Here is a 27,668-nt window from a genome sequence, read left to right on the forward strand (position 1 = left end):
AAAATAAAAAAAAAAAAAAAAAAAAAAAAGGCTGGTTGCATAACTCAATGGTATCGCACCTCTGGGTTCAATCCCCAGTACTTAAAAAAAAAAAAAAAAAAATCACATACATTGTATCTTCATAAAAAAAAATTTCTGACAAATGTCACACAAGTTCTTAAAATATTACAAATTAAGAAATTCTCTTTTTATATATTTTTTAGTTGTCAATAGACTATTTATTTATTTATTTATGTGTGGTGCAGAGTTTTGATATAGTGTCATTTGGGAGTTTGTGTCTTAAGTATTGACAGAATATTTTAAACAAACATGCTATCCTAGGAAATTAGGATCCTAGGAAATGGAAATTTAGTAAAATAAGGCTTTCTTTTTTGCAGCAGCAGCAGCAGTTTTATACACTCTTTGGGGAAGGCAGGGACTTTACATACATCATAGCATCTCTTAGCAAATCATCACAGACTGCAGGAAAATCATAAAACAACTCTAAAACATGATTAGCACATTCACTGGCAGGAACAAGTTGGGTAGGGGTTAGTACAAGAGGTGGAATTCGTTTTCAAATAAAGTTTTCTAAGATGATTCATAGCCTATAATTTAATATTTTCTAAGACAGGAAGAAAGAGAGAGGAACTAATGTGAAGAAGCCTTTCCTTTGTTTAAAACATTAGTTTCCTTTTTTTTTTTTTGCTAATATTTTCTAACAATTCAACTTCAAGAACTTGAAATTTATTTATTTACTATTTTACAATATTATTTGCCATTTATCTATGTAAACCTTATTTTCTTTAGAGAAAGCCATTTTACCTATTTTATGTGCAAAAAATCATCAATGCCACTGAATAAAATCATACATTTGAAAATATTTTAAAATGTATGATAAATGTTGATTATACAGATGTCAGCAAGACTTATTCAATATCTCTCCACTCCTAAATAATTTACCTTTACTAACTGAAGGCAGTTAAATCAATGTTAGGCATATTTTCTTGTCTATGGATGATTACTGACTGATATTTTAACATTAAGAATAAATATAATGCCACCCAACAAAATAAAAATAAAGCAGAACTGATAATATACTTCAAGTGTACAAACCTATCCAGCCAAAACTAGTTATAAGAATAATAAAAGTTTGATTACTTTAATGGACTAAATTAACTCTAATTTAAAAAATCATATTTTAAACTATTTTCTTCACCATTTCTTTATGTTTTTGAAGTGACTTCTTTCCATTCATCTACAAATTTAAAACACTAATATTTTCAGTTTTCCTAACTGTATAAAGTTGAACCCCTTTCATTATTCTCTATCCCCTTATCTTGTGACATTTTCCCAGTATGCACTTATCTACCTGATACATGTTCTTTGTAAACATTGTCTCCCTTTATTTTTCCTTCCCTAGATTCCAAGACAGTAGCACTTAACTATTTTATCCAGTACGATATCCTAAGTATCTGGAGTTGTGTTTGGCATATAGCAGGTATTCAAGAAATATCTGTTGAAGGAATAAAAGAATGAATAAAAAATTACTGTATACTTTAGTATTTACACAATTTTTTTCTATTTCTGCTCATTTTAAAGGCAATCTTTTTAAAGCAAGAATAGATTAAATATTTTACTGAAAACTCAAGGTAGAATACACTCATGAAAACTGTTAACCATCTTCAAGATCCAGCTTTTAAAAAAATCATTTAGTGTGAAATTATTGTTTAAGTGCAACATATTTATTGTCTGAAAATCCCTTAGTTTGTCTGAGGTATTTATTTACCTGAAATTGTCCAATGCAAAGAATATGATAATCAAATCATAGGGAAAAAGACTGAATATTATAGATTATGAAAAAAATGCTAAATGATAGAATCTTACTGAAAATCACCCTAATATTAACTGAAAAACTAAATACATGCAATTTTACATAATATGCATAAAAACAATAAGACAACAATGACATAGGAAAAACATGGGCATAAACAAAAACCAAAATCATAGTTATAACTTGCCACTATTACTTTTTTTTTTTTTACTACCACTCAATTTCTCAGTCTGACTCACAGTACTTTAAAATGATGTAGACAAATAGAATTATGGATCCTTTATTCTAGTACTAAAGAAATTATTTTGTTACATTACTTCTTATATTCAGTGTTTTAATCTCCTATCACTGCTGTAATAAAGTATTACAAACTTAGTAACTTATAAAAATACCAATTTATTATTCATAGTTTCTGTGGGTCAGAAGTTCAAGCACGACATGGCTCAGCTGAGTTCTATGCTCAGGTGTCAGTAGGTTTGCATTCCACTCTGGAGAAGAATCCATTTCTAAGCTTATTCAGGCTGTTGGTAAAATCAGTTATTTATGGTTATAGAACAGAGATCCCTCTTTCCTTATAAGCTGCCAGTTAGCATTTGTCCTTAGCCAAGAGGACTCTTCCCAGTCTTTACATATGGCCCTGTATATGATTTTTTAAAATTATATACATTTAAGGTGCACCACATGATGTTTTGTCAATATACCATAATTAAACTAATTAATATATCCATTTCTTTACATAGTTACCGTTTTCCTTTTCTTCTTTCTTTTTTTTCCTTTTGGTGGTCATGTATATCTTAGAGCAATGGTTTGTCAAGTCCTTCTCAAACTTGAAATCTATGTGATTTCAAAGATTTTTTGCAGGGTGTTAAGTATCTTTTGCCCTAAGCTGGGAGAGGTTCGCCTTTCAGGGATCATTTGATTACATTGGATCCATCTGAATAATCTAACTATATTTAATGGTTCCAGAGATTAGGAAATAGACATCACTGTGCGTCTATTATTGTGTTTACCACATTATCTATTTTTCTTCTTTTGTCTTTTTTTAATATTTATTTTTTAGTTGTACACAATACCTTTATTTTGTTTATTTGTTTTTATGTGGTGCTGAGGATCAAACCCAGGGCCTCACACCTGCTAGGCGAGTGCTCTACCGCTGAGCCACAACCCCAGCTCTTCTTTTGCCTTTTTATGACATAGGTGAGGCCTACTGGTCCCATGAAATTGGAGATAAAAACTGGAGTTTCCCTAACTTGAGATGAGAAAATGATAGATTTAAAGTCCGTATCTTTGATCTTATATCTAAATTCAAGTGAGAAATTTTTATAGCACAAAATGATAACACTTTCTAGGGTTCCTTATGAAGTCCTATGTATCAACTAAAACAATTTTCTGTTGAAAGATAGGGGCACCTTATTCTCCATGTGATTTAGTTATTTAACATTAAATATAATTTCTTGAAAATTTTCAATTAAAGTATAATTTAATAATAAAGATTAGAAAACTCAAGCCTAGATTTAAAAAACCAAAACCTCATTGCTAGAGGGGATAACAACTTGACAATATGTATCGAAAACCTTTTGAAAAGTACATATCCTTTGTCCTAGCAATTCCTTTTCAGATAAATTATTCTCAAAAAAAAAAAAAAAAGAAAAAAAAGATTTATCTTCCATGTTATTTTTCATTATAGCATTAAATATAAAAACAGGCCAACTTAAATATTTGTACTAAATAATCCACCACCATTGGCCACAGATTTTTTGAGAAAAACAGTCTTGGGTTTTAGAACTTATTATCCTGATGCTCTGACCATGACTAACAGGAGCAGGGACCCATGCTTAGTCAAGGGTTACCTAACTATGCAGAGAATGATTAAAGAGATCACGAGAGTCCCCCACTTAGAAAAAAGAAGAGATCCAGAGAGACACATTAAGAGATATAAAAAGTGATAGAAGTAGGGAGTATACACAAGAAACACACACATATGCATGGACAAACACACACCAAAATGCTGACAGCAGTTGTAACCGTGTAGTAAAGAGATGATTTCTAATTTCTTCTTTGTGCTTTTTTGGATCCATGTATTGTTACTTTAGTTTTTAAAAATGGAACTATATTATTTTATAATTTTAAATTTATTTAAAAATCAATGTAGTAATATGAAGGTAAAATACACAGAGAATGAAATTTTTTGAAGGGTGTTAAGTATCTAACATTACAACTCTTTTAAAATACAAATGTTTTCTTATACCTTAGCAAACCTGGGTTAGAAATTCCAACTCTATTTAATACTTGTATAACTTTATGCAATTTATGCTGCAAAATGAGGATAACCACCTCACACAGGTTGCTATGAGGATAAAATGATAAAAGTAAAATACCATGAAGGAATTCCAGGCATTAGAATAGGTACTAAATAAATGCTAGCTACTAAACTTTGTTGCCTTTGTATGGAGGGCATTTAGGAGATTAGTTGCCTCAATGGTCTAAAAGAGTAGTTTTACCCTAAAAGGTTTACTCTCAGTTCCCTCAAAAAAAAAAAAAAAAAAAAAAAAAAAAAAAAAAACAAAAACAAAAAACCCTACAAAATAGAGGCCAGGTGCACTGGTGCAGGCCTATAATCCCAGTAGTTTGGGAGGTTGAAGCAGGAGAATTGCAAGTTCAAAGCCAGCCTCAGAAACTTAGTGAGGCCCTAAGCAACTTAAAAAAATATATTTTTTAAAAGGAATAGGGAGCTCAATTCACAATAGCTAAGCTATGGAACCAACTTAGGTGCCCTTCAACAGATAAATAGATAAAGAAAAGGCCAAATGTTCTCTCTGACATGCAGATGCTAAAACACAATAAAGGAGGAGAAGGGAAGTACAGAAGTTCATTGGATTAGACAAAGGGGAGGGAAGGAAAGGCAAGAAGGATGGGAAGGAGAAAGACAGTAGAATAATCAGATATAACTTTCCTATGTTCATATATGATTACAAGTCCAGCGTAACTCCACATTATGTATAATCACAAGAATGGGAAGGTATACTCTATGTATGTATAATATGTCAAAATATATTTTATGGTCATATAACTAAAGAGGACAAATAATTTTTTAAAAATTATATTGCAGATAGTATCAATGTTATTCTCCTCCTTTTGTTAAAATACAACCAAAATTATAATAAAGATTATCTGTGGGTGATGGGAAAAAAAGAGGGCTGAAGATGTGACTTAGTGGTGAAATGCAACTGGGTTCGATTCCCAGTACCAAAAACAAAAACAAAAATAAACTTAAATAAACCTATGAAATGGTAAGTAACTTTATTTTTCATCCTCTGTGGTTACCACAGTCTGGGTTCTCCCATATTCCTATAGAACAAGATATGAGCCTGGCTCCTGTTGTTTTTCTCAGCAAATTAGGATTATCTCTTTTGGTCAGCAGGATAGCCTAACAGCCTTTTCATCTGTTTGTTAAGAGACAGAACACATCTCAAGAGTTGTGTGGAGAAGGTGTGCCTGACTCATCAATGCTACATAGAAAGAAAATATCATTCTCCTAGGCACACAATCAAAAAAGAAGTGGACAATTATAAATCATTTGCTAAATGGTAACCACATGCAGCTTTGCAAAAATTTTAAGGGCAAAAAGGAGAAATAGGTCTTTGATGACCACAGTAGTTGATTAACATTCTCCAAATATTACAATAACATGTTTAGGGAGAATAAAGAGAAGATGATTATGATATTGAAATCTGGAGGCAAATTAAAATTCAGTTTCTGGTGAGTAGAAATAAAAAGAGAATTTAAAGCTATCATAGTTTGGCATTAACACCAACGCAACAAGTAATTTTACTTAAAAATGCCAATTCACTCATTCTGTCAAATTTTAGTTTCTGACAAGAGGCAGATCATACCTTCAAAACATCAGTTCCAAAAGCCTAAATCAATAAAATCTAATTCAGGCTTTTTCCAATCATCAAGATATTATTTAATATTACTGTCAAATGCTTTTATTATAGTTTAATAATCAGCTTGCTAATGTTACTTAGAGTACTAGTTCCTTACCCTTTTATGGTTGATAATGATTCTTTAGGCTAAGTATACTCCAAATGGAAGATTTAAAGGTTAAGATAACTTTAGAATTTCAAGAACCCCAGTGTTTAAAATGAGAAAGAATTAATAGCAATTGATGAGAATGTAAACAAAAAAAATGACAAAATTTTTGTCAAAATCAAAGATTTTACAGGGATGCTCTCTTTCACACTTCTATTTAACATAGTTCTTGAAACACTAGCCAGAGCTATTAGAAGGATGAAAGAAAATTAAAGGATATGGATAGGAAAAGAAGATCTCAAATTATCACTATTTGCTGATGATATGATTCTATACCTAGAAGACCCAAAAAAATTCCACCAGAATACTTCTAGATCTAATACATGAATTCAGCAAAGTAGCAGGATATAAAATCAACACTCATACATTAAAGGCATTTCTGTACATCGGTGACAAAGCCTCAGAAAGAGAAACTAGAAAAACTACCCCATTTGCAATAGCCTCAAAAAAAAAAAAAAAAAACTTGGGAATCAACTTAATGAAAGAGGTGAAAGACTTCTACAATGAAAACTAAAGGATGCTGGAGAAAGAAATTAAAGAAGACCTTAGAAGATGGAAAGATCTACTTGTTCTTAAATAGGCAGAATTAATATTGTCAAAATGACCATACTACCAAAAGCACAATATAGATTTAATGCAATTCCAATCAAATTCCAAATGACATTCCTCACAGAAAAAGAAAAGGCAGTCATGAAATTCATCTGGAAAGATAAGAGACCCAAAATACTAAAGCAATCCTCAGCAAGAAGAGTGAAGCAGGTGGCATCACCAGACCTTTCAGAGCTATAGTAACAAAAACAGCATGGTATTGGCACCATAACAGACTTGTAGGCCAATGGTACAGAATAGAGGACACAGAAACAAACCTATATAAATACAGTTATTTTATATTAGACAAAAGCACCAAAAATACAAATTGAGAAAAGATAGCCTCTCCAACAAATGGTGCTGGGAAAACTGGAAATCCATATGTAACAAATAAAATTAAGCCCCTATCCCTCACCATACACAAAACTAAATTGAAAGTGGATCAAGGACGAGGAATTAAACCAGAGTCCTTGCATCTAATAGAAGAAAAAGTAGGCCCAAATCTCCATCATGTGGGATTAGGTCCCAACTTCCTTAATAAGACTCCTATCCGGATAGGATGTGGGGAAAAAGGTACAATCACATTGCTGGTGGGACTGCAAATTGGTATGACCACTTTGGAAAGCAGTATGGAGATTCCTCAGGAAACCTGGAATGGAACCACCATTTGACCCAGCTATCCTGCTCTTCGGTCTATACCCAAAGGACTTTAAATCAGCCACACCAATGTTTATAGCAGCGGAATTCACAATAGTTAAAGTATGGAACCGACCTAGATGCCCATCAATAGACTAATGGATAAAGAAACTGTGGTATATATACACAAAGGAATAAACTGTGGTATATATACACAAAGGAATATTACTCAGCATTAAAAGAGAATAAAATTATGGCATTTGCAGTTAAATGGATGAAGCTTGAGAATATTATGCTAAGCAAAGTAAGCCAATCCCAAAAAGCTTAAAGGCCAAGTGTTTTCTCTGATTAATGGATGTTGATCTATGATAGAGGAGGGACCATAAAAAGAATGAAAGAACTTTAGATTGGGTAAAGAAGACAGTGCGAAGGAATTATGAGAATAGGAAAGATGGTGAAATGAAATGGGACATCATTACCCCAGGTACACATATAATTGCACAAATGGTGCATCACTATACCAGGTACAACCAAAGAATTGAAATGTTGCACTCCATCTTTGTACAGTCAATTGAAATGGATTCTGATGTCTAAATGCATTTGACTGTCTATTTGTATAACTAAGTAGAGCAAATTAAAAAAATTTTAAACCCAAAAAAAGAAGAAAACAAAAACGCTTCTATAGCACAAGAATTAAAATCAAGAATCAATAAATGGGATGGATTCAGACTAAAAAGCTTCTTCTCAACAAAATAAAAAATTAGTGAAGTGAATAGAGAGCCTACAGAATGGGAGCAAATTTTTACCACATGCACATCAGATAGAGCACTAATCTCTAGGATATATAAAGAAGTCAAAAATCTTAACACCCAAAATAACCCAAGCAATAAATGGACCAAGGAACAGAACAGAAGATGTTATACAATCAACTTCTCAGAAGATGTTATACAATCAATCAACAAATATATGAAAAAAATGTTCAACATCTCTAGCAATTAGAGAAATGCAAATCAAAACTACTTTAAGATTTCATCTCACTCCAGTCAGAATGGCAGCTATACAAACAACAACAAGTGTTGGCGAGGATGTGGAGAAAAAGGTACACTCATTTTGCTGTTAGGACTGCAAATTGGTGCAGGCAATATGGAAAGCAGTATGGAGATTCCTTGGAAAACTGGGAATGGAACCACCATTTGACCCAGCTATCCCTCTCCTGGGTTTATACCCAAAGGACTTAAAAACAGCATACCACAGGGATACAGCCACATCAATGTTTATAACAGCACAATTCACAATAGCTAAATTGTGGAACTAACCTAGATACCCTTCAGTAGATGAATGGATAAAGAATATGTGGTATATATACACAATGGAATGTTACTCATCATTAAAAGAGAATAAAATCATGGCATTTGCAGGTAAATAGATGGAATTGGAGAATATTATGCTAGTTGAAGTAAACCAATCCCCCCTCAAAAAAATGTGGAATGTTTTCTCTGATATAAGGATGCTGATTTAGAATGGGGATGGTGGGGTGGGGAGCATGGGAGGAATAGATGAACTTCAGATAGAACAAAGGGAAGGGAGGGGTAGGGAGGGAGCATGGGGGTAGGAATAACGATGGAATGAAACAGACATCATTACTCTAAGTACATGTATGAAAACACAAATGTTGTGACTCCACTTTGTGTACAACCAGACATGAAAAAATGTGCTCTATTTGTGTAAAATGAATTGAATTGCATTCTGCTATAACAAATTAGAAAAAAAAATAAACCAAAGATTCTGAAACTGAATGAAAAAAAACTCAAATTTGAATGAATGAATCTAATGATTCATCAGACTCAGTGTTAAATAGGTATCTTTACTCAGACAATCAATAATAATGATCTTGAGATACCTCAAGATCCTAATAATGAAAAATAAAAAGAATCAGAACTAGAAGTGAATAATAATGTCAACAATTCTCTATTGCCAATGAAACTTTAAGTCTTGCTTAACATAATCATTATTTTCATATTTAAATATCTTGAGTTTTGAGAAAGTTCATTTTAGGATGTAGAATACCATAATAGACTATCACTATCATTCTAAAAATGAGAAAAAAGTCATAGTATGTTTTGAAACCATCTAAGAGCTTAGTGGGCAAACCAACCAAGTAACCTGAATTCCAAAGTGTAAGGAGCCCCTCCAAGCAACTTATAAAGAGAGATACATTATAATTTGTTTCACCTTCAGCAAGGCATGAAAGGGAAGACAGCAACCAGGTAGGTAGGTAAGAAAAGCAAAAACTTAACAAATTCTTAAGATTCCAGGTATATAAATTGTAGTCTTACTTCAATACATAATAAACCTTAGAATCCTTCTTAATAACAAAGTAATTTTTAAAAAAGGAAGCACTGACATTTAGTATGTGTCTGCCATATTCAAAGCATGGTGCTAGCACTTACTATGCTTAATCCAACAAAATTTCACAATCTAGTAAGAAAGGATGGTATCCTTGCTTAATAAAGGGAAAAATGGCACAGAATGAATAAGTACTTTGCCCAAGTTCCCATAGCCAGTAAGTAGCAAAGCCAGAGGCATCCTGACTTGGATTGCAATCCAGTTTGGATGGCAATTACATGTCTCATCTCCGATCAAGATATCCTTTCTTGCTGTAATTTAAATTGTTTAAATAACTTCTTTAGTTCAGTTTTCTAGTGGACAAATTAAAAAATCATTCTCCTATTAATTATTCTTTTAGATATACAAGACAAAATGCTAAGAAAATCTTGTTTAATGTACAACTTTTTACTTTTCAGGTATTGTAACTTTAATTGATTTATAGAAATATATGTCTCATCTACACAGGAAATGTAGAAAAGAAAACAGAGCAAAGGAGAACCCTTTTGTTCTTTCCCCAGTATCTGTCCATCACACAGCATTAAATTGAAAATAACTAAAGGTCTAGTTTAAAACTAATCAAGGGAAAAGGATCTTTTTGAAATTTGACAGGTGAAAACTTTTGCTTTGTAATTTCCCTCAGTCTTTGGTGCCTGAAACTAAATAATGTGAGAATAAAACTAAACAAATTTTAAAATTCACTTCATGCTATGATGGCATTAAGGTAAAAGCACATCATTCTTCTACTTAAATGAAATCTCTTTTATAATAATTGATAATCAAAACTGAAACTAACAACTACTAGAAATTTATGCTAGTAATTATTTATGGTTGCCAGTCCTTTTAGGCCCCTCCTAAGGCCTACTAATATTGATCAATTTGTAACTATGCTGTGATTTTGACTATGCATAAATGATATCACTCTTGCTGTTTCCAAGCATCTGATGTTACATGATAAACACTTTTCTGATTTACAAAGTAACTTTTAATTCTATCTGAAGTTCCCAGAGTATTCCAAACTTTTACTTACCCTAATGTCATTTGCAGTTATAAAAAATGTAACTCTTTTGGATACTGATCTATCAATTCTAATACTAGAAATATGGTATATGCAGTATGCCAAATAAGATTAAACTAACAATATTAATCAGGAAACTAAAATTTGATACATTAGTAATAATCACAATGCAATACTTTTAAAAAAGGGATCAGATAGCTGTCTCTATGTAGCTAGTAATTTCAAATCAAAAAATCAACATAATTTATGTATGTTTAAAAAGTCATGTGTACCTATTTAAACTTTTACTTATTAAGACCACAATTAGAGGGAATCAATAACACACACACACACACACACACACACACATACACATATACTCTCTCACACACTAACAAGTTTAAATATTTGTTACCAAGGCAAAATGCATTCTAATTTTCAAAGTTAACAGGCTCTACCTTGAGCTCCAGAAAGGACTTAGTGTCCACTAATTCAGCTATCACACATATTCTAGCTCTTTTTGAACATATGGGTGTGTGTATGGATGTGTACATGTATTTATTATATGGTTTTGTGTGGGGTTTTTTGGCTTTTGTTTGATTTTATGTTTTTGCTAAAACATTTACCTAGTGAGTTGCAATCTTAAGGGAAAGGATGTAGATAGAGTTAAACTAAGGTGACTGCTTTCTCCAAAGTAACATACAGGTTACTTTATGTCAAAAAACAGAAGGTTGCATTTTAAAATATTTTCCATATAGTAAAGTTATTTAATGAATTCTGAACAATGAGCTCAGTATTCTTCATATCGTTTCAATTAACATCAATTTGTGAACAGATCTTCTCTTTACACCACTCTCACCTACTTTCAAGAACAAAAAGTGTTAGAATTTCTTCCTCTATGGAGAGGTAACAGTTAATTTTCAAGCCAAGGGTCAAGCTTGAAAAACAAGCATATACCTGAGAAAGGAAGGTTCTTCCCCCCCACCTTCTTCTTCAAAGAAACACAACGTTATGTCATACAGCATATGAACTAATATTCTAATATGTTTGTAATGAAGCTGGCTTGCTTACTTCTGAACCTTATAAATGCTCTTTATTTTTTATTAGGATGGGGATTTATCCCCTTTTCCTCTCTCACTGTTTTCCCGGGGTCACAGTTATAATACAGTGTGCACAATGAATTTCGCATGGTCATCCTACCTGAAATACCGCAAGCTCCCTACTGTAACCACCCCCAACCTCCTCTATTCAGAGATATGCTAAATGCAGCTCCCTTTTAAGCTGAGACGCAAATGCACGCAGCAGGTGGAGCCAGAGCACCCGAATAGCTTTCCGGTGGCCCTCTGCTTCGCACAGCCCTTTGCATTCACACCGTAATCTTATTTGTTCGCTTGCTAGAATTTATGAGGCTGGTCAAGCCTTTAAGGTGATACCCAGCTTTCCCACCCCCCACAGGAACCATTGTGGTGTCTGGCTCCCCTAAAATTAAACCACCGCTTCTAGTTCATCTGCGCTTTAGTTTACACAAGGCTTTCACACACGTTATCTGAAGTGATCCTCACTCCAAGCCCGTGAGAGCTGCGTCGCTGTCGCGGTGCCTACTTTATAGATGAGGTAAGGATCTTCCTGGTGGAGAAACAAGCTTCCTGGCAAAGGGACTGGCAGGTGTGACACGGCGGCTTGCAGTTTCTCACCTGACCGGCGGGTCTGGCTGCTGCCTCCATTCAGGCCAGGGAGGTGGGCCTCGCGACATAGGCCGTTCAGAGACTTCCAGGGACCCCCTTTATCTCTACCTGCGCTCGCCCGGACCCCAGACCCCATCGCGCCTCACAGCTCCCACTAAGGCTCACCGTCCGATCTCGCCAGACAGCGTCTGGAAAGGACAGGGAAGCTCCACGTCCGCCACAGCCGTCCAGGGTCTGAGACCCACGAGCACAGGCGACGGCGGTGGCGGTCACCAGAAGGCCTTCGGATTCCCGGGAAAGGAAAACTCGTCCACAGTCAAGCAGCTGACATTTCCCAGTCAGCCGGAGCTCCGCCCACTTCCGTTTCCCCGCCTACTCTGGGTGTTTTCCTGCCCTGCTCCGCGGGGGATTGTGGGTATTTGCAAGGCGGGGAAAATCTCAGGGGAAGGAAGTAGGAGAGAGTTCGTCGGACTGCGAGATAGGCCAGGAACTACAATTCCCAGCAGGCTGCAGGGCCGCGGAGGCCGCGGTGGAAAGCGGGCAGGAGAGCCCTGCGCGCGCTGCAGGAATGGAACGTTGCTAGAGTGCGCGGGTCTGGCTGCTGGGGGCTGGAACCGCACGCTGGGAGCTGTAGCGCGCCAAAGCGGGAATCTGGGAGGCGGGCAGTTGTGCAATTAATGCAGGTATTTAAAACTCCCGAACCAGTGGACGCCATGCACAGGTAAGCTGACTGCAGAAGAGGGCAGAGCATGAATGGACCCTCTCAATTCTTTTAGGCCGCGCATGTTGCTACTTTTGCTAAGATTGTTACTAATGCTGTATTGTTGCCTAGAGCACCTTTTGGGGGGAAATGGATGGATGGATGTTTTAGAGCGAGGATCAGCGTGCAGTTTTATTTGGCGTCTCCAAATGGGTTTTTCTCCTACCATTTTCATTCACTCACATTGCTCTTCCTCTTTCCTTGTTCCCTCCACGGGAAGAAATTCTTGAGGCCTTGTACGGGATCCTAAATCAAAACTCCTTTTGGATCTCTCCCCCACCCCCACCCCGTTTTTCCTTTCATTCTTGGGAACTCGCTGAAGGCACTTAACAAATGCAATTCTTTTAGCTGCTTTGAAAGTTTTCTACAACCCATAATTTGTTACTTCTTGCATGCCTACCTTGGACTTTTTTAGGGGTGTGCTTTCGAAAGGAATGGGGTATTGTGCCCTTCTGCAGGAAGCACCTCCAGGAGATTCCGGACCAGAGTAGCAACGTTACCACCAGCTTCACGTGGGGATGGGATTCTAGCAAGACTTCTGAGCTGCTGTCAGGCATGGGGGTCTCCGCCCTAGAGAAGGAGGAGGTGGACAGTGAGAACATCCCCCAGGAACTGCTCTCTAACCTGGGCCATCCTCAGAGCCCCACACGGAAACGGCTGAAAAGCAAAGGGAGTGACAAAGACTTTGTGATCATCCGCAGGCCTAAACTCAATCGAGAGAACTTCCCCGGTAAGAGATGAGGGGAAAACTGTCAGTTATATAAAGGGTAGATTGGATTGTTTTGTTGGTAACCCTTCGCTGGGGGATCTTTTAAATTTTTCTTTCAGAATTACTTAGTTAAAAGTTATTTTCCAATAATGTGGGACCAATGCTAATTCAAATCTACTGAAATCTTTCCAAGTCTCTAAGTCTTCTAATGCACAATCTACTTGAAACTTTTAACCCATGAAAAGACTTTGCTGCCTTTTTCCTTAGAAGGGCATCTGCCTGCCCAAAGTCCAGCTCAGTACCACTGATAAATGGGAACATAAACAATGATCTTCTTTTAGGATCCCTTTTGTTTATAATTGCTGCTTTTTTCTTCATTAAGCTTTCTGCCTTAATCACATTAGCTATTTGTCAATAGATTGCTAAAGTGAATGTTATTCAAAGCGGTGAAAATTGTCTCCCAGGTCCACGCCCAAATGGGCTTCTCCTGGAATGTTCATCTCCATTACTGTGGCATTATCCTTTCAGTCACCCAATACAGAAGATGAAACCTGATTTTTCACCTTTCCCAATGTCTAATCAATCTTTGTATCTTTCCCTCTTGTCTAGTAAATATTTCTCAAGTTCTCCTCATTTTGACTGAATTATTGTCATGGACTCATGATTTCCACCTTCGTTTCCCCAGGTCCATTCCCCAGAGTTGGAATGGATTGACCAAAAGAGAAGTCACCGTATATTATTCTACTTATTGATTGATTGACTTTTGGTATCCGGGATTGAACCCAGGGGCACTTAATCACTGAGCCACATCCCCAGCTGTATTTATTTTGAAACAGGGTCTCACTAAGTTGCTGAAGCTGCCTTTGAACTTTCGATCCTCCCTTCTCAGCCTCTGGAGCAGCTGGGATTATAGGCATGTACCACCATACCCAGACTATTTTTTATTTTAATGAGATAGGGTCTTGCTAAGTTGCTTAGGGCCTCACTAAATTACTGAGCCTGGGCTTTGAACTTGTGATCCTCCAGCCTCAGCCTCCCCAGCTGCTTAATAGCTTACAGACTTTCACCTCTGTGCTCAGCTTATTCTCTTTTTAGTAGCTCCCCATTTCCTGGTTTCTTAAGCAAGTGAATGAATGCCTCAGGGTGGACAGAACCCTGAACCCTGGAGTACTCAAAGCCATGGGGTAAACATAGAACATTGACCGGGGGTAATGAATTTTGCTTGCTAATAAGTCATTTAAAACATTAATTCAGCAATATTTGCTAAGCACCTACTATGTGCTTAGCATTGTTCTAGGTGCTGAGAATATAACACTGAGCAAACATCCCTACCCTCGTGGAACATTCATTGTAGTGAGGGAGCACAATAAACATAATAAATGTGGTATTTCATGCTGTATTGTTAGAAAGTGATAAGTATGATGCCTAAAAACAGAAATTAGAGCAAGCCAGGAGGGAGCGGAAGTCCTGGGGTGGAAGGTAGATTGCAGTTTTAAATAGGAGACTGAGGGAAAGCCTCGGTTAGACAGTGGCCTTTAAGCAAAGGCATAAAGGAGGTGAGGGACTATGCCATGCAAATATCTTGGAGGAAAGAGCCCCAGGTAAAAGGAACAACTCTTGCAAGATCCTGGAGAAATGGATGACATGTTTGCCCAAGGAACAAGAAGGAAGCCTTATACCAACAGTGGGAAAGAAAAGCATAGGGGGAGGAGAGGCTAGAGGTGGTGTTGAGCAGAGCTGTGATGCAACCCTGTGGAACCTTTTGAAAAAACTCTGGTTTGCTCAGACTAAACTGCCTGGGATGGAGGATAAAAGTCAAGATGTGTGGGGGAGGATCAGCAGTAATCAGATTCTGGATATATTCTGACATTAGAGACAATAGAATCAGGAGGCTGTTGAATTATCTGTGGAAGAGGTGATTGGAGTCTAAACTGAAATTGGGTTAGTGATGATGGAGAAGACAGATTAAAGAAATAAGAGCCAAGGTAAATAAGTACATCTCTAAGTTCTCCTGTGTGGCTTTGTTTGCAGAAGAGTTGATGAGTTGATTGCTTGTTTGCTTTAAAAAAGTCTGTTTCCTCAACCCTTTCTTTAGAAAAGAGAGCCTTGTCCAACTTATGGCATGAAAATCCATACCAAGATTTCGAGTAATTGGGAGAGACGGTAGAAGGTTGTGATGAGGTCTGGTAAATCTGAATTTGAATCCTTATTTTGCTGTTTACCTGCATTGGAAAGGTGTTGGAACTCTGAGTTATAGTTTCAAGGCCTGTGAAATGGAATAATAATTCCCACTTCCTAGGTTGCTGTGAAGACTGAGGCTGCACATAAATAAAGCTCTTAGTATGCTGCTGACACATAATGCTCCATAAGTAAACCCAGTTACTATTAGTCACCAAAATTTCTGACACCTATTTGAGAGACTGTTTTTGGTTTTTAACCATTATACTGTTAGTCTGATCCTAGAAATATAGACTTTTTATCTTTAAAATTTAATGTTATGTGCTATTTTTAGTGTCTGCAATGTAGCACTGGCAATTTGGTGCTTAACTGACCAAACATGGTGAAAGATACTTTCTGCTAAGATGAACGTATTTTGATCAACTTATCCAATGCAATTTGATTGCTATATGTCATTCCACATTCATATATACAAATATAAATAAAAAGACATTTTTAAAATATAGTTGTAGATAGACATAATAACTTTATTTTATTTATTTATTTTTATGCGGTCCTGAGGATCGAACCCCAGTGTCTTACATGTGCTAGGTAAGCGCTCTACCACTGAGCTACGACTCCAACTCCTAAAAATATATTTAAGCAAGGCACTGAAACCAGACAGAAGTATAAAGGATGATGCTATCTCCTAGGAATTTCAAACAAAGAGAAAAGATAATAAATAAAAGCAACTTATACACGGCAATATGTGGCTGTAGCTAACACCAGCCGCAGATGAGTAGCTCAAACAGTGAGTGTTCTGGAGAGCCAGAGAGAGGGAGCCCCTTATGCAAAAGTAACTTAATTTCCATTGGGTTGTTGTGGGCAGTCCTCTTTCCCCTCAGCAAAAATGGAGGTTCCAAGGAAAGAGAGGAGCTGAAAATTTTCTGATCAGGGAGTCTAGATTTTAAAATCAACTAAATAAATATATGTCTGAAGTGAAAGAGAACAAACTGACTTATGTTTGGTATCACCTGAGAGAAACAGGGGAGGCAACAGGACACATTTGTATGTACATGGACTTCCATGTGGATTGGTCAGTTGCTATGGATGGGTTGGGGGAGTGGGCCCAGTGATACAGAGTGAGGGACAGCTGGTGTAGAGGATTCCTCATGGCCTCTGGAAGCTTAGGCCTCCAGTGTAGCTGGATCCTCATTCCAGGGAGTTTTGTCTGCAGTTGTCAGGACAGGTGGCTAATAGCTCTGCCAGGATTAGGGTAGGAAAGGCCACACCTGCTGTACATAGAGATCTGATGACTGGTCCAGAGTTTAAGTTTTTGTTAGTTCTTTGCTAAGCATTGTCTTTTTGCAGGCCCCATTCCAGCCTCACATCTGGCAATTAAATCCTCTTCATCTGTTTATTTTCAAAGATTAAAGTTATGTGGCCAACTTGTGCCAGAACAGGTCTGGTTAGCCCTTGGGGCCCGTGTATGAAAAGAGTTATGGAGAAACAGCCTAGCAATGAGGCCAGTTATAAGTGAAAAGATGACAGTCACATTTTATTTATGCTTATTAAATGCCTTTTCCTGGCCTTTAAACAGGTGATGACCATGAAAATGTGGTTGAACTAATTTGTGGCTCAGCTCTTCCATGGCTGTTAGACTGCTCAAAATTCCAGACCCTCCAAAGGTTCTTAGTTTGGAGACTCTAAAGTTCAGAGTATATCAGAATCCTCAAGGGAACTGGTTCAAAGTGCAAAATTCCTAAGATTATGAATCAAGAAGTCCTTGAGCCTGGGAATCTGTGTTTCAATACCCCAGGGCAAATGGTCATCCCCAACTTTTTGTTTTTAACCAAGAAGAAGTATATTGCAATCCTGGGTGTTTACATGAAATGAGAGTTTCACAAAACTATATACCTCCTTACCAAGATATTTTCTATTCTGTTCTATTCCATTCTTTAATGAAATTTCTTTCTAGTTACTAGTTAAACTTACTAAGTTGATTTCACTACCTATCAATGAGTCTCAGTCAACAGTTCCAAAATTGTAGTTACATAGGAGACTTTTTATGGAACCCTTCAAGTCATCTTGCTTTGTTTTCTGTTTTCCATTCATTCAGCAAACATTTATCGAGCATCACTATAGAAATTGGGAATAAAGACATGAACATAAATGAAAGATCCTGCTCTCAGAGCTTCTATTTTGTACCTGATTCCCCAAATCCTAGTTTCTACTGTTTCTTTGTAACTCCTTGCATCCCCCAGGGTTGAGCAAGCTTTTCATAGAAATAAAGGGTTGTGGGCCAAGGCGTGCACTGGGGACCCCTGTTTAGTTTTTCAGTTCTGCTCTTTGGCCCATCTAGCCAAAAAATAAGAATACCAAAAATGTCAAAAGCTAGCACAATCTCATTTTCTCTTCATTGTTTGTGGGAAGAGGAAGGAGAGCTTATCCAGGATGGCAAAATCTGTGTGTAGTTCCCTAGAATGGAAGCACGGGGTGTTGCTACTTAAAACAAGGCAGAAAAGCAATCATTAAGTGAACCCCCCTCCCTTTAAAAAACACAGCAGCCATGAGCATCAGGATGCCTGCTTCTCTTGCAAGTATAATTTGATTATTGATGCCTTCAAGAGAGAAGCAATTTTTTTTAAAAGTTGAAATTTGGGAGGTAGTTAAGATTACTTTGAATTTTCTGTTTGAGTGTTGGAGATATTCTGAGAAATAAATAGTTCAAGTAAGAGGTGTTAACTATATTGCAAAGATCAAATGCATAGAAAACTCTCCTATAGGGCTGGGGATATAGCTCAGTTGATAGAGTGCTTGCTTTACATGCATAAGGCCCTGGGTTCAATCCCCAGCACCATCAAAAAAAGGAAAGAAAACTCCTATAAGCCCCTCCCTCTTTCCAGAGGAGACGTGGAAGATGATGGGTTACAGCGGTATGGGAAGCTGGGTCTGTGTCTGAGGAGAAATTAGAAAGTGTTGGGTGAGGGTGATCAGCAAGCTCTCTGCTCTGGCCAGTTTTTGCCCTGGTCTGGCTGGGAAGCATGTTTTGCTGTTGTCCATGTCTTTTAAGATTGGAATCTTTATCATTGTGTACAGCTTTAATCAGTATGTAGCTTCAGTGGGTTAAGCAGAAGCGAGTGGAGAAAAGACCTAGATTTTCCCTTCCTCTCTCAGCAAACAGACCAGGCAGCAATGTAGTCAAGAATCCAGGAAACAGATGGCTGATGTTTTGAGAATTAAATATGGGAAGTAAAATTAGATTAAGCATATCACATCCTGGATGCCAGCCATTAGAGCAGCTACTGAAGACAAACTTCTGCCTGTCTGCTCAGACAGCAGCCAGTTCCAGGCTGTTGCACCCCAACACAGGGGCCCTGTGAATTATGCTCTGTGGTCAGCTGAGTGGAGCCCTGGATGCTTGGCTTTTAGCTGAGACTGTACGTCCTGAGCTGTTGCTTCTTCCATTCGGTGGCAAACCCTTTGGAACTCTCAGCATCTTTGCGTTTTGCTCCCTCTCCCTCCACTGATCTCTTGCTAGCCCTGATTGATTTCTTTTTCCATAGTAAGTCATAATTTAATTCTCACCTTTGCTAAACTTTTAGAATAAATCAAGTACTGTTCACAACAGGAAAACATAAACTCTTAAGAGTATGAAGGAGGTAGAAAGGGTTCATGTTTCAAAGTCAGACCTGGATTTAAATTCCCACTCTGCCATGCACTAATTGGGTGATCATGTCCCTTTTGTCATAGCTTCATCTTCTCTTGAAGCCCCTCCCCCTCTCTTCCAAAGACTACTGGTAGAGGAAGTCGTTCTCTGTGGTTTGTCTTCAGCCTCATCCCCTCCATATGCAAAGGGTGCCATGCTATCCCTTTGCAGGTACTATACCTCCACCTACAGTGCCTCTGCCACCTGGCAGGTCATCAGGCTTCCCACTTCTTGTGACTGCACCTCACAGTGAGGTAGGGTAGTTTGGAAACCCAAGTTTCTTTCCTCTGCCCCCTAAGAGTTGATGTTACCTTGGTGAAGTTATTTAACCCCCCCTAAGATAAATTTCCCCACAGATGATAATACACAGGTTGCTCCAAAGATTGCATCACTGTTCTTCCATAAATGCCTGAGACTTTTTAGGGCTTCCAGTAGGTGGCAGTTTTAATTGTTAGGTTATGTATTTGTTTATTAGTTCATCTCCTAATGAGGCCACTGGGCAGGAGCTGTGATTTCTAACTAGCTCCCAGCACTGTCATGTCTTTGAAAGTGGAGTCACAGGCCAACCTTATCATTTTACAAACGAGGAAACTGGTCTTAACAGGCTTATATTTAAATTAAAGCCAGCATTCTTTGGGGTATGGATCATTCCTTTGTGAAATACCAGTTAGGCAGTTTCTAATATTCAGTGTTGGGCTTTAGGCACTGGGCATGTATTTATTGTTTAATGAAGATTAACCAGTCACATTAAGAAAATTAGCACATTTATAGCTTGGATGAACACTGAGAGCCACAGCCAGTTGGAATGGCGCTTGGCATATTACCAGAAGGAGTGGTTGAGAGGTGACACCAGCGAGCCATTAAGATGATGATAATTAAGTTAAGCTGGTGTGGGTGGCGTTCGCGGGAGTTCAGGGCAATAAAGGAGTTCCTGTTTGAACCTACAAGAGCTTCGAGGCCATGGCCGCTCGGTTATTTTGTGCCCAGCCAGACTGCAGCAGATTAAAGGGGAATAAAAGGTATATTGTATTTCATAAATACTTATCAAGTGCCATTGATGTGCCGGGCATTGTGTTAGGTGCTGAATGTGGAAGCCTGGGCGTAGGGCTTTGTTGGTGACCTGGGAATGCTTCTCTGAGCAAGTGCTATTTGAGCTGAAGTCTGGAGGAGGAGGAGGAGCCAAGCAGTTGGAGACAGAAGTTGCAGCACAAAGCCTCCTAACTCCAGATTGTTCTCTTGTGTGCTGGGCTTCATGGCCTGGGTGTGCTAGCTCTACCTTCATCGTTATGGCTCCATTTTCCTCCTAGCAGTTTAAATTAACTGTTTCCTATTGCTCTTCTGTTTTTTCCTGATTTCTTACATCTTTCCAATAAAATTAAAAGCACCAAACTTGTATTTTATTTTTTATTTTGTATTTTTTATCTTACCTTCCTTGCATTGCTCAGCAAGCTTTCTTAATTTCCTTTCCCACCCATCTTCAGTGGACACTCTTGGCGCCCTGTCCACAGCCCCCATGAAGCTCACCATTCCTGTAATGCCAGAGGCTTTCTGGCATTGTGACTCTGTGCTTGAGGGCTTTCTCTGGACAGGAATGCTAGAGAGTTAACAGCAGAGAGACTGATAGCCCTCATGAACTCATATACCAGCATCCATGCCCTTGGGCAGGACAGCTATGGGGCAATTCCAGATAGTCTCATAGAGACCCGAGAAGATTTGAATCCCAGCTGCCCATAACAGTAACCTACTTATTGACATGCCTTGAGTAAGCTTCCTTCTCTTCCATGTTTCTCTTCATTTTTTTTCTTTTCTTCCTTCCATTGCTTCCCAAACAAACGACTGGAAGTCATGTTCTCAGAGTCTGTCTCCGGGAATCTCAAACTTAGGAGGCAGATATGAGATTTTGGTGAATCACACTGTGCAGCTCTTGTCAACTCTCTTCAGATCTTGTATTTTCGCCTGTTTTAAAAAACTAAAGCACGTATTGAAAAGAAGACATTGTCATAAAAGGAAAACATGCAGATTTAATGAGGGAAAGAGAGGAATAGAGGTGAGAATAATTGACTAGCTCTCTGCTGCATCATTTTATCCTTGCTCATACATCATTTTATCTTCATGGTTTTGCAAGATAAATCTATTTATTCTCATTCCTGTAGATGGAACATCAAGGCCCAGAAAGATTAAGTAACTTACCTAAATTCACAGTAGTCAGGGCAATCTAGCTGGGACTCTAATCAAAGTTGGGCTTCTTCCTCAGTACAATAATTCTCAAACTCCCGGAGGCTACTCACTTGGATCATCTTTGTAGATCATAGTAAAGCCTGAACATGTTAGCAACTGTATAATTTTTTTATCAGATCAAATACGAAAATATGCCCTATATATGCAGGAGGAAGCAAAGAATGAAGAACTAAGGAAGGAAAACTTGAAAGAAGTGTCTTTCAACAATTTTTGGATTTGAGGAACAGGCAGGAACTTGATTTAAGAACCTCTGTCCTCTACCTGCGTTGACTCTGGAGGAATGCTGTGGTAGAAAGGTTGTCACACTGAGGACCCTCAGTATAACCTCCAGCTGTCTCCCTAGGTTGAGGGCCACGGTCAGCATGGGTGATTTGCCTTTATCCCACTACCCTTAGTTTGCATGGCCTCAGCCAGTCCTTTAACTTTGTTACTTACTGAGAAGGACAGGCATTGATAGAGCCTGCACCTGTATCCTGCCACCATCTCCAGAAAGGCTTCCCTGCCGCCGCTGCACTCCCATGTACTGCAAAACACCCTGTTCCCTGTTGTAGGTTATCACTGTACTTCACTGAAATTTCTTATTATCCCTCTCAAAACTCTGGGCAAATGCAGATTAGGACTATGCTGTGTTTATCTTTGTGTCCCTAGAACAGACCTTTGCATGTAGTACATGTTCAGTAAATGTATGAATGGATGGACAGATTAGACTTTGTGCTTGTTTCTGGAAATATAAAGAATGTTAAAAAGCAGAGTGGGGGTTGTTTGCAAAATTTGTGGACTAGGGGATGCCTAGAGAAATGAGGAAGTAAATAAATAAATCAATCGTGGTAGATAACACCTGTCCTTGAGGATGTCTTGAGAGGCCTTCAAACCTAGCAGTTGGGCCTTACATAGCAATTTGATTTTGAATGAATAGCAGCCTGGGGAGCAAGGATGCTTGTCTTAGTGACCCAGAACATCATGATACCTTGATGGGCTAGGGCCTCATTCTGTGCCACCATTTATGTTCCTGTCCATGGCTAGACGACTGGCAATGAAGGGGTAAAGGACAGGACAAGTAGTCTTGGTTCTTTCTCATACTGCTGAGAAAGTGAGGTGCTTGGATTGGACAGAAAAGCAAAGGTGAGGCTGAAGAATTCAGTTAGTGTTAAATCCCCCTTTTTAGCTAACCATTGTGAACCCTTAGCATGCTTAGCAAGACTCAGTTCACTTGGCAGGGAAAAAGAATGGTGATAAGAAAACTTTTTATTTTTGGTTTTTTTTTTTTTGTCTTACAGGTGTTTCTTGGGACTCTCTCCCAGATGAGCTGCTCCTGGGAATCTTCTCTTGTCTCTGCCTCCCCGATCTGCTGAAAGTCTCCGGTGTTTGTAAGAGGTGGTACTGCCTCGCGTAAGTATTTTGCACCCCTTTGGCACATATGAGGGAGGAAGGGAAAGAGATGAATTCACTTCAGTCTGGTGAAACTAAAAGCCAAGAAAGGTGCAGAAGCCCGAGCAAACTGTCTTAGTTTTATTAATAGTTTCTTCGTTTCACAGTGGAAGAGAGGAGTTTCCTGGAGGTGTAAACTTTCCCCTTTTCTGACAACTTCTTGGCCTGGTATTCAGTTTGGCACCTGTTTACCAGGTGCGGTATCTGGGCCAAGCAGTGGGCTAAGAGCAGAGAGAGTTCTGGAAAGCCATAAAGACAGTGTGCCTCACTCCAGAGGCCAGGTATGAGCACAGATCCCTGTGTGAGCCTCGCCTCTGCCACTTACACTCTGCATGACTTGAGTGAGGTACTTGATGCTAACAAGCCTTAGCCTCCCCGTCCCTTGTGTAAGCTTGCAGTGATGCTTCCCTCAGTGTAGTGTGGCTCTGAGGATAAACTGTACTGCTGGTGCAGTGCCTGCCTCCCGGGCATGTTGAGTACCACCCCAGGTGTTTTTTGGTAACAATTTTTAGGTGTAGATGGTGGGCTGGGAAGACAGTAACAGGCCTAAAGCAAGAAAAAGACTGAGGTTTTTGTTGTTGTTTATTTTGCCAGTGCTGGAGATGGAACCCAGGGCATCCTGTGCGCTAGGCGCACCCTGCCACTGACCTGCATTCCCAGTCCTGAGGCTGCTTTTTAATTGAAACTTTTTTTTTTTTTTTTTACCAGTTCCACCCTTCCCCATCTCTGCTTTTGTGTTTGGAGACCATCTATCTGGTTTCTCTCTCCACATATTCAGAACTCCCTTCGTGAGACAGCAGGAGGCCTTTCAGGGTGTCTGGAAACAAGACAGCATAGGCATTGGCAGGAGCAGGCTATATGCTTAGAAGGTGAAAGAATTTGCTGGCCTGTAGTGCTGGCACAATCACTGGGCTTTACCTATCCCCACCCAGGAAACCCCACTTTGGTTTTCCTTTCCCACCAGCAGTGCGTTTGTCCACTCCATGCAGAATCTCAGCCTTTAAAAAAAAAAAAAAAAAAAAATTGTGTTGTACATATTTAAGGTATGCAACATGATGGTTTGATATACAAATAGTGAAATAGTTCTGTGCTTGAGCAAATAAATAAATCCATCATTTCACAGTTCCCTTTTTTCTCTTTTCTAGCAAAAACACTTAAAATATACTTTCTTAGCAAAAAATCCCAAATACACTACAATATTACTAGCAGTCCTCATGTAGTATCTTAGATCTTGAGACTTACTTAGCCTACATATCTGTTGCTTTGTATCTTCGACCTCTATCTCCCACTCTTGAAGTCCATTGCTCTTCATTTCAATTGTCAGAAATGTAAGTCAATGACATTTATTAAGCACTTACTATGTGCCAGGGGCTGTGATATCAGTTTAATCTTCCATATAGTCTTAAGTGACAATATCCATAGTATTTCAGTTTTAGGAACAGTAGGTTGAGAGGTAAGTGGGAAAACAAGAATCTAAGGTCCAGCTGACTACACAGCTTTAACCCTAACTAGTTATATTTGGCTTGGGGTTCAGACAGCTCTTGAATTCATCTTCCTGTTTATGCTTAAGATGGATGTTATTCAGGAACAATGTGAATGTTCCAGAAATTTCCCCAGGTTGTTACAGAATGCTTAGTAAGCTGTTTTTGCCTCCATGCAAATAGAAATGTCAGGCATGAGATCTGAGATAACCAGAGGGTTATCCAGTGTCATTTTCTTGGAAGTAGATTTTTGTCTGGGCAAGAGAAAGATTCAAAGCATTCCAGTCTCTTATGGATATCTTATCTACAGTCTGCCCTTTTCTAATAATAGGGGTCAAATCACACACTGATAATTTCTATATACCAAAAGTTTCAAAACCCTGGCCGGTGAGCCACTTATTTCAAGTACTATTTAGAAAAAAAGAAAATTCTACTGCACCTAAGAATTTAGAATATCCCTTCATGTGCTTATATTTCACATTTTATTTCATTTGCTTGAATTCATCTGTGGATACATTTTTGAAACCTCCCTTTTATTTTAGAAACACTGTAACCTAATATCTTCCCTTTTTCTTTCACAGTAGTACACATACACACATGTACATACATACACATATGGGTCATGTGATTGATTTCAGTGTAAGATACTATAAAGCAGAGCTGAACTATGACTGCTTTTTCCTAGACAATATCTATGATAGCTGTATCTCATAATAAAATAGCGATAAAATAGAATAACTTTGTTTCTTAAGTTCTATTTGCATGTTACTTTTGGAAATTGTGGTGATCTCTTCATAGATTTTGTTGTTGATGTTGTTTTTCAGTACTAGAGATTGAATCCAAGGCACTCTACCACTGAGCTATAAGCTATGTCTCTAGGCCTTTTTATTTTTTATTTAAGAGAGGGTCTCCCTCACTTACAAAAGATGACCTTGAATTTGCAATCCTCCTTTCTCAGCCTTCTGAGTACTGGGATAGTAGGTATGCTCCACCAAGCCCGGTCTGTTCATGCTTAACGACAATGGCAAGAGGTATCATTTAAGAAACTTTGAAGCTGCTCATCTAGTAAATAATCAAGTGATTTGAATAATCAGTTTTGGGGGTGGGGGCAGGACTGGGGATTGAACTCTGGGACACTTGACCCCTGAGCCACATTCCCAGCCCTATTTTGTATTTACTTAGAGACAGGGTCTGAGTTGCTTAGCATTTCGCTTTTGCTAAGGCTGGTTTTGAACTTGAGATCCTCCTGCCTCAAGCCTCCCAAGCCCATGGGATTACGGTCATACGCCACCACATCCATCTTGAATAATCAGTTTTAAAGTTGTCATATTGAATTGAAAACTAGATTTTTTTAAATAATATTCAGCTTTTTAAAATTTTTTTTTTGTTATTGTTGTAGATGGACACAATACCTTTATTTATTTATATGTGGTGCTAAGGATTGAACCTTGTGCCTCACACATGCAAGGCAAGCGCTGTACTGCTGAACCACAACCCCAGCCCCTGAAAACTAGAATTTTATTCTCTGCTTCTAGATCCTTGAAAGTGCTAATTTTAGCATTGAATCACTTAAATTAGAAATATATAAAAAGTAAAATGTGTAAGTTTATTCATATTATGATCAAGAAATATTTAGTAGTGTCTTTAAAATATCTTAGCTATTTGCATAGTCATCTTCAAAGTAAAATTTCCTTCAAGGGGATTTAGCAGCTGTGTCTTACTGGTTAGTAATATCTTTGAGGGCCTCCAGCATTACCTGTGACTACCTACCAAGTCAAGCACCTCCTCTTTTCTAGGTTTGATGAATCTCTCTGGCAAACCCTGGACCTCACAGGTAAAAATCTACACCCAGATGTGATTGTTCGTCTGCTGTCTCGAGGCGTGGTGGCCTTCCGCTGCCCCCGATCATTTGTGGACCAACCCTTGGTTGAACATTGCAGGTAAAAAAGTAAACTCCCTAAAAAAGGCTCTTTTCTAAACCTTGAGGTGAAAACAGAGCAAAACTCCTTTGTTTCTTTATCCAGCCTTACAGCCCATGACAGATCCTCTTTGCAGTGTGGGACATTAGGTACACATTGTGCCCTGTGGCTTTCGGGTTGAAATATGGCACAGGTTTCAGTGAGGTCACTCCAATTTTAATTCAGGGTTTCTACTGTGCACTTCCTGGGGTTAAAGGTGTTCATTTAGGGGCTGGGGATGTAGCTCAGTGGTAGAGCACTAGCCTAGATTTATGAGGCCCAGAGTTTGTTCCCTGGTATCACCCCACACACACACACCCACAAACAAAAGGTGTTCATTTAACTTTTCTTGTTGGGTCCTCAGCAGGTAGAGATCGTGAAGACTCAAGGCAGGCGGCAAACAGCCCCGGTCTTTCCCCACTGCCCATTTCTGACAAACAAAAACGTACAAGTGGTGTTTTCAGATTTGTGGCTTGTGCTTTCAGTCCTATTGTAGGCAAACTTGGGCAGATTTACAATCTGGGGCGGGGGGGGGTGGGGAATCCCTCTTTGTTGTTTGGTTTCTTTTTTGTTGTTTGTTTGTTTGTTTGGTAGACTATTTTGAAAAAATATTTCTCTGGCACTGCTAATTATGCAGCATTAAGAGCTGGTGCTGTCTCACACTTGAGTAGAATAACTAGACACTGAAGAGAAAAAGAAGCCGGCCACAGCAGAGCTAAGGGTGAAACGTGTCTCCCCACTCTAGGACTTTTCCCTTCTTTCCATCATTGAATCATGTCCCAGCTTCTTTCTCCCCGACTCATGCCTTTTCTTAATCTTCTTTACATGTGTGATTCCTTTTGTTCTCTCCAGAATTCATTCCTGGCTGCTTTTTTTCTTCGTCTACGTGCTGTTCTCAGACATGTTTATGTTCAGGACTCTCACATCCTTATCTGTAGCTCAGCCTTCTCTTTTAAGCTCCCTATTTCTGATTAACTAAAGACTTCCAAACCTGAATTTCTTCCAAGTACCTCAATGTTAACATATCTAAAA

General features: G+C 38.4%; 2 protein-coding genes across 2 annotated transcripts in view; one reads left to right on the plus strand and one right to left on the minus strand.

Annotated features, from left to right (window-relative positions):
• Lmbrd2 (LMBR1 domain containing 2) overlaps positions 1 to 12,537 on the minus strand; it is a 50,422-nt gene extending 37,885 nt beyond the window's left edge. Inside the window, exon 1 of the mRNA XM_076857376.2 lies at positions 12,362 to 12,537. The gene's annotated coding sequence lies outside the window, so the exon portion shown is untranslated. The remainder of the gene's footprint in view (positions 1 to 12,361) is intronic.
• A 211-nt stretch (positions 12,538 to 12,748) lies between these two features.
• Skp2 (S-phase kinase associated protein 2) overlaps positions 12,749 to 27,668 on the plus strand; it is a 28,764-nt gene continuing 13,844 nt past the window's right edge. The window contains exons 1-4 of the mRNA XM_076856195.2: positions 12,749 to 12,917; positions 13,415 to 13,686; positions 23,047 to 23,158; positions 26,475 to 26,618. Of these exons, the coding sequence (XP_076712310.1) occupies positions 12,874 to 12,917; positions 13,415 to 13,686; positions 23,047 to 23,158; positions 26,475 to 26,618 (572 nt within the window). The 5' untranslated portion in view covers positions 12,749 to 12,873. The remainder of the gene's footprint in view (positions 12,918 to 13,414; positions 13,687 to 23,046; positions 23,159 to 26,474; positions 26,619 to 27,668) is intronic.

The sequence above is a fragment of the Callospermophilus lateralis genome, chromosome 5 (genome assembly GCF_048772815.1).
Source record: "Callospermophilus lateralis isolate mCalLat2 chromosome 5, mCalLat2.hap1, whole genome shotgun sequence".
NCBI lineage: Eukaryota > Metazoa > Chordata > Mammalia > Rodentia > Sciuridae > Callospermophilus > Callospermophilus lateralis.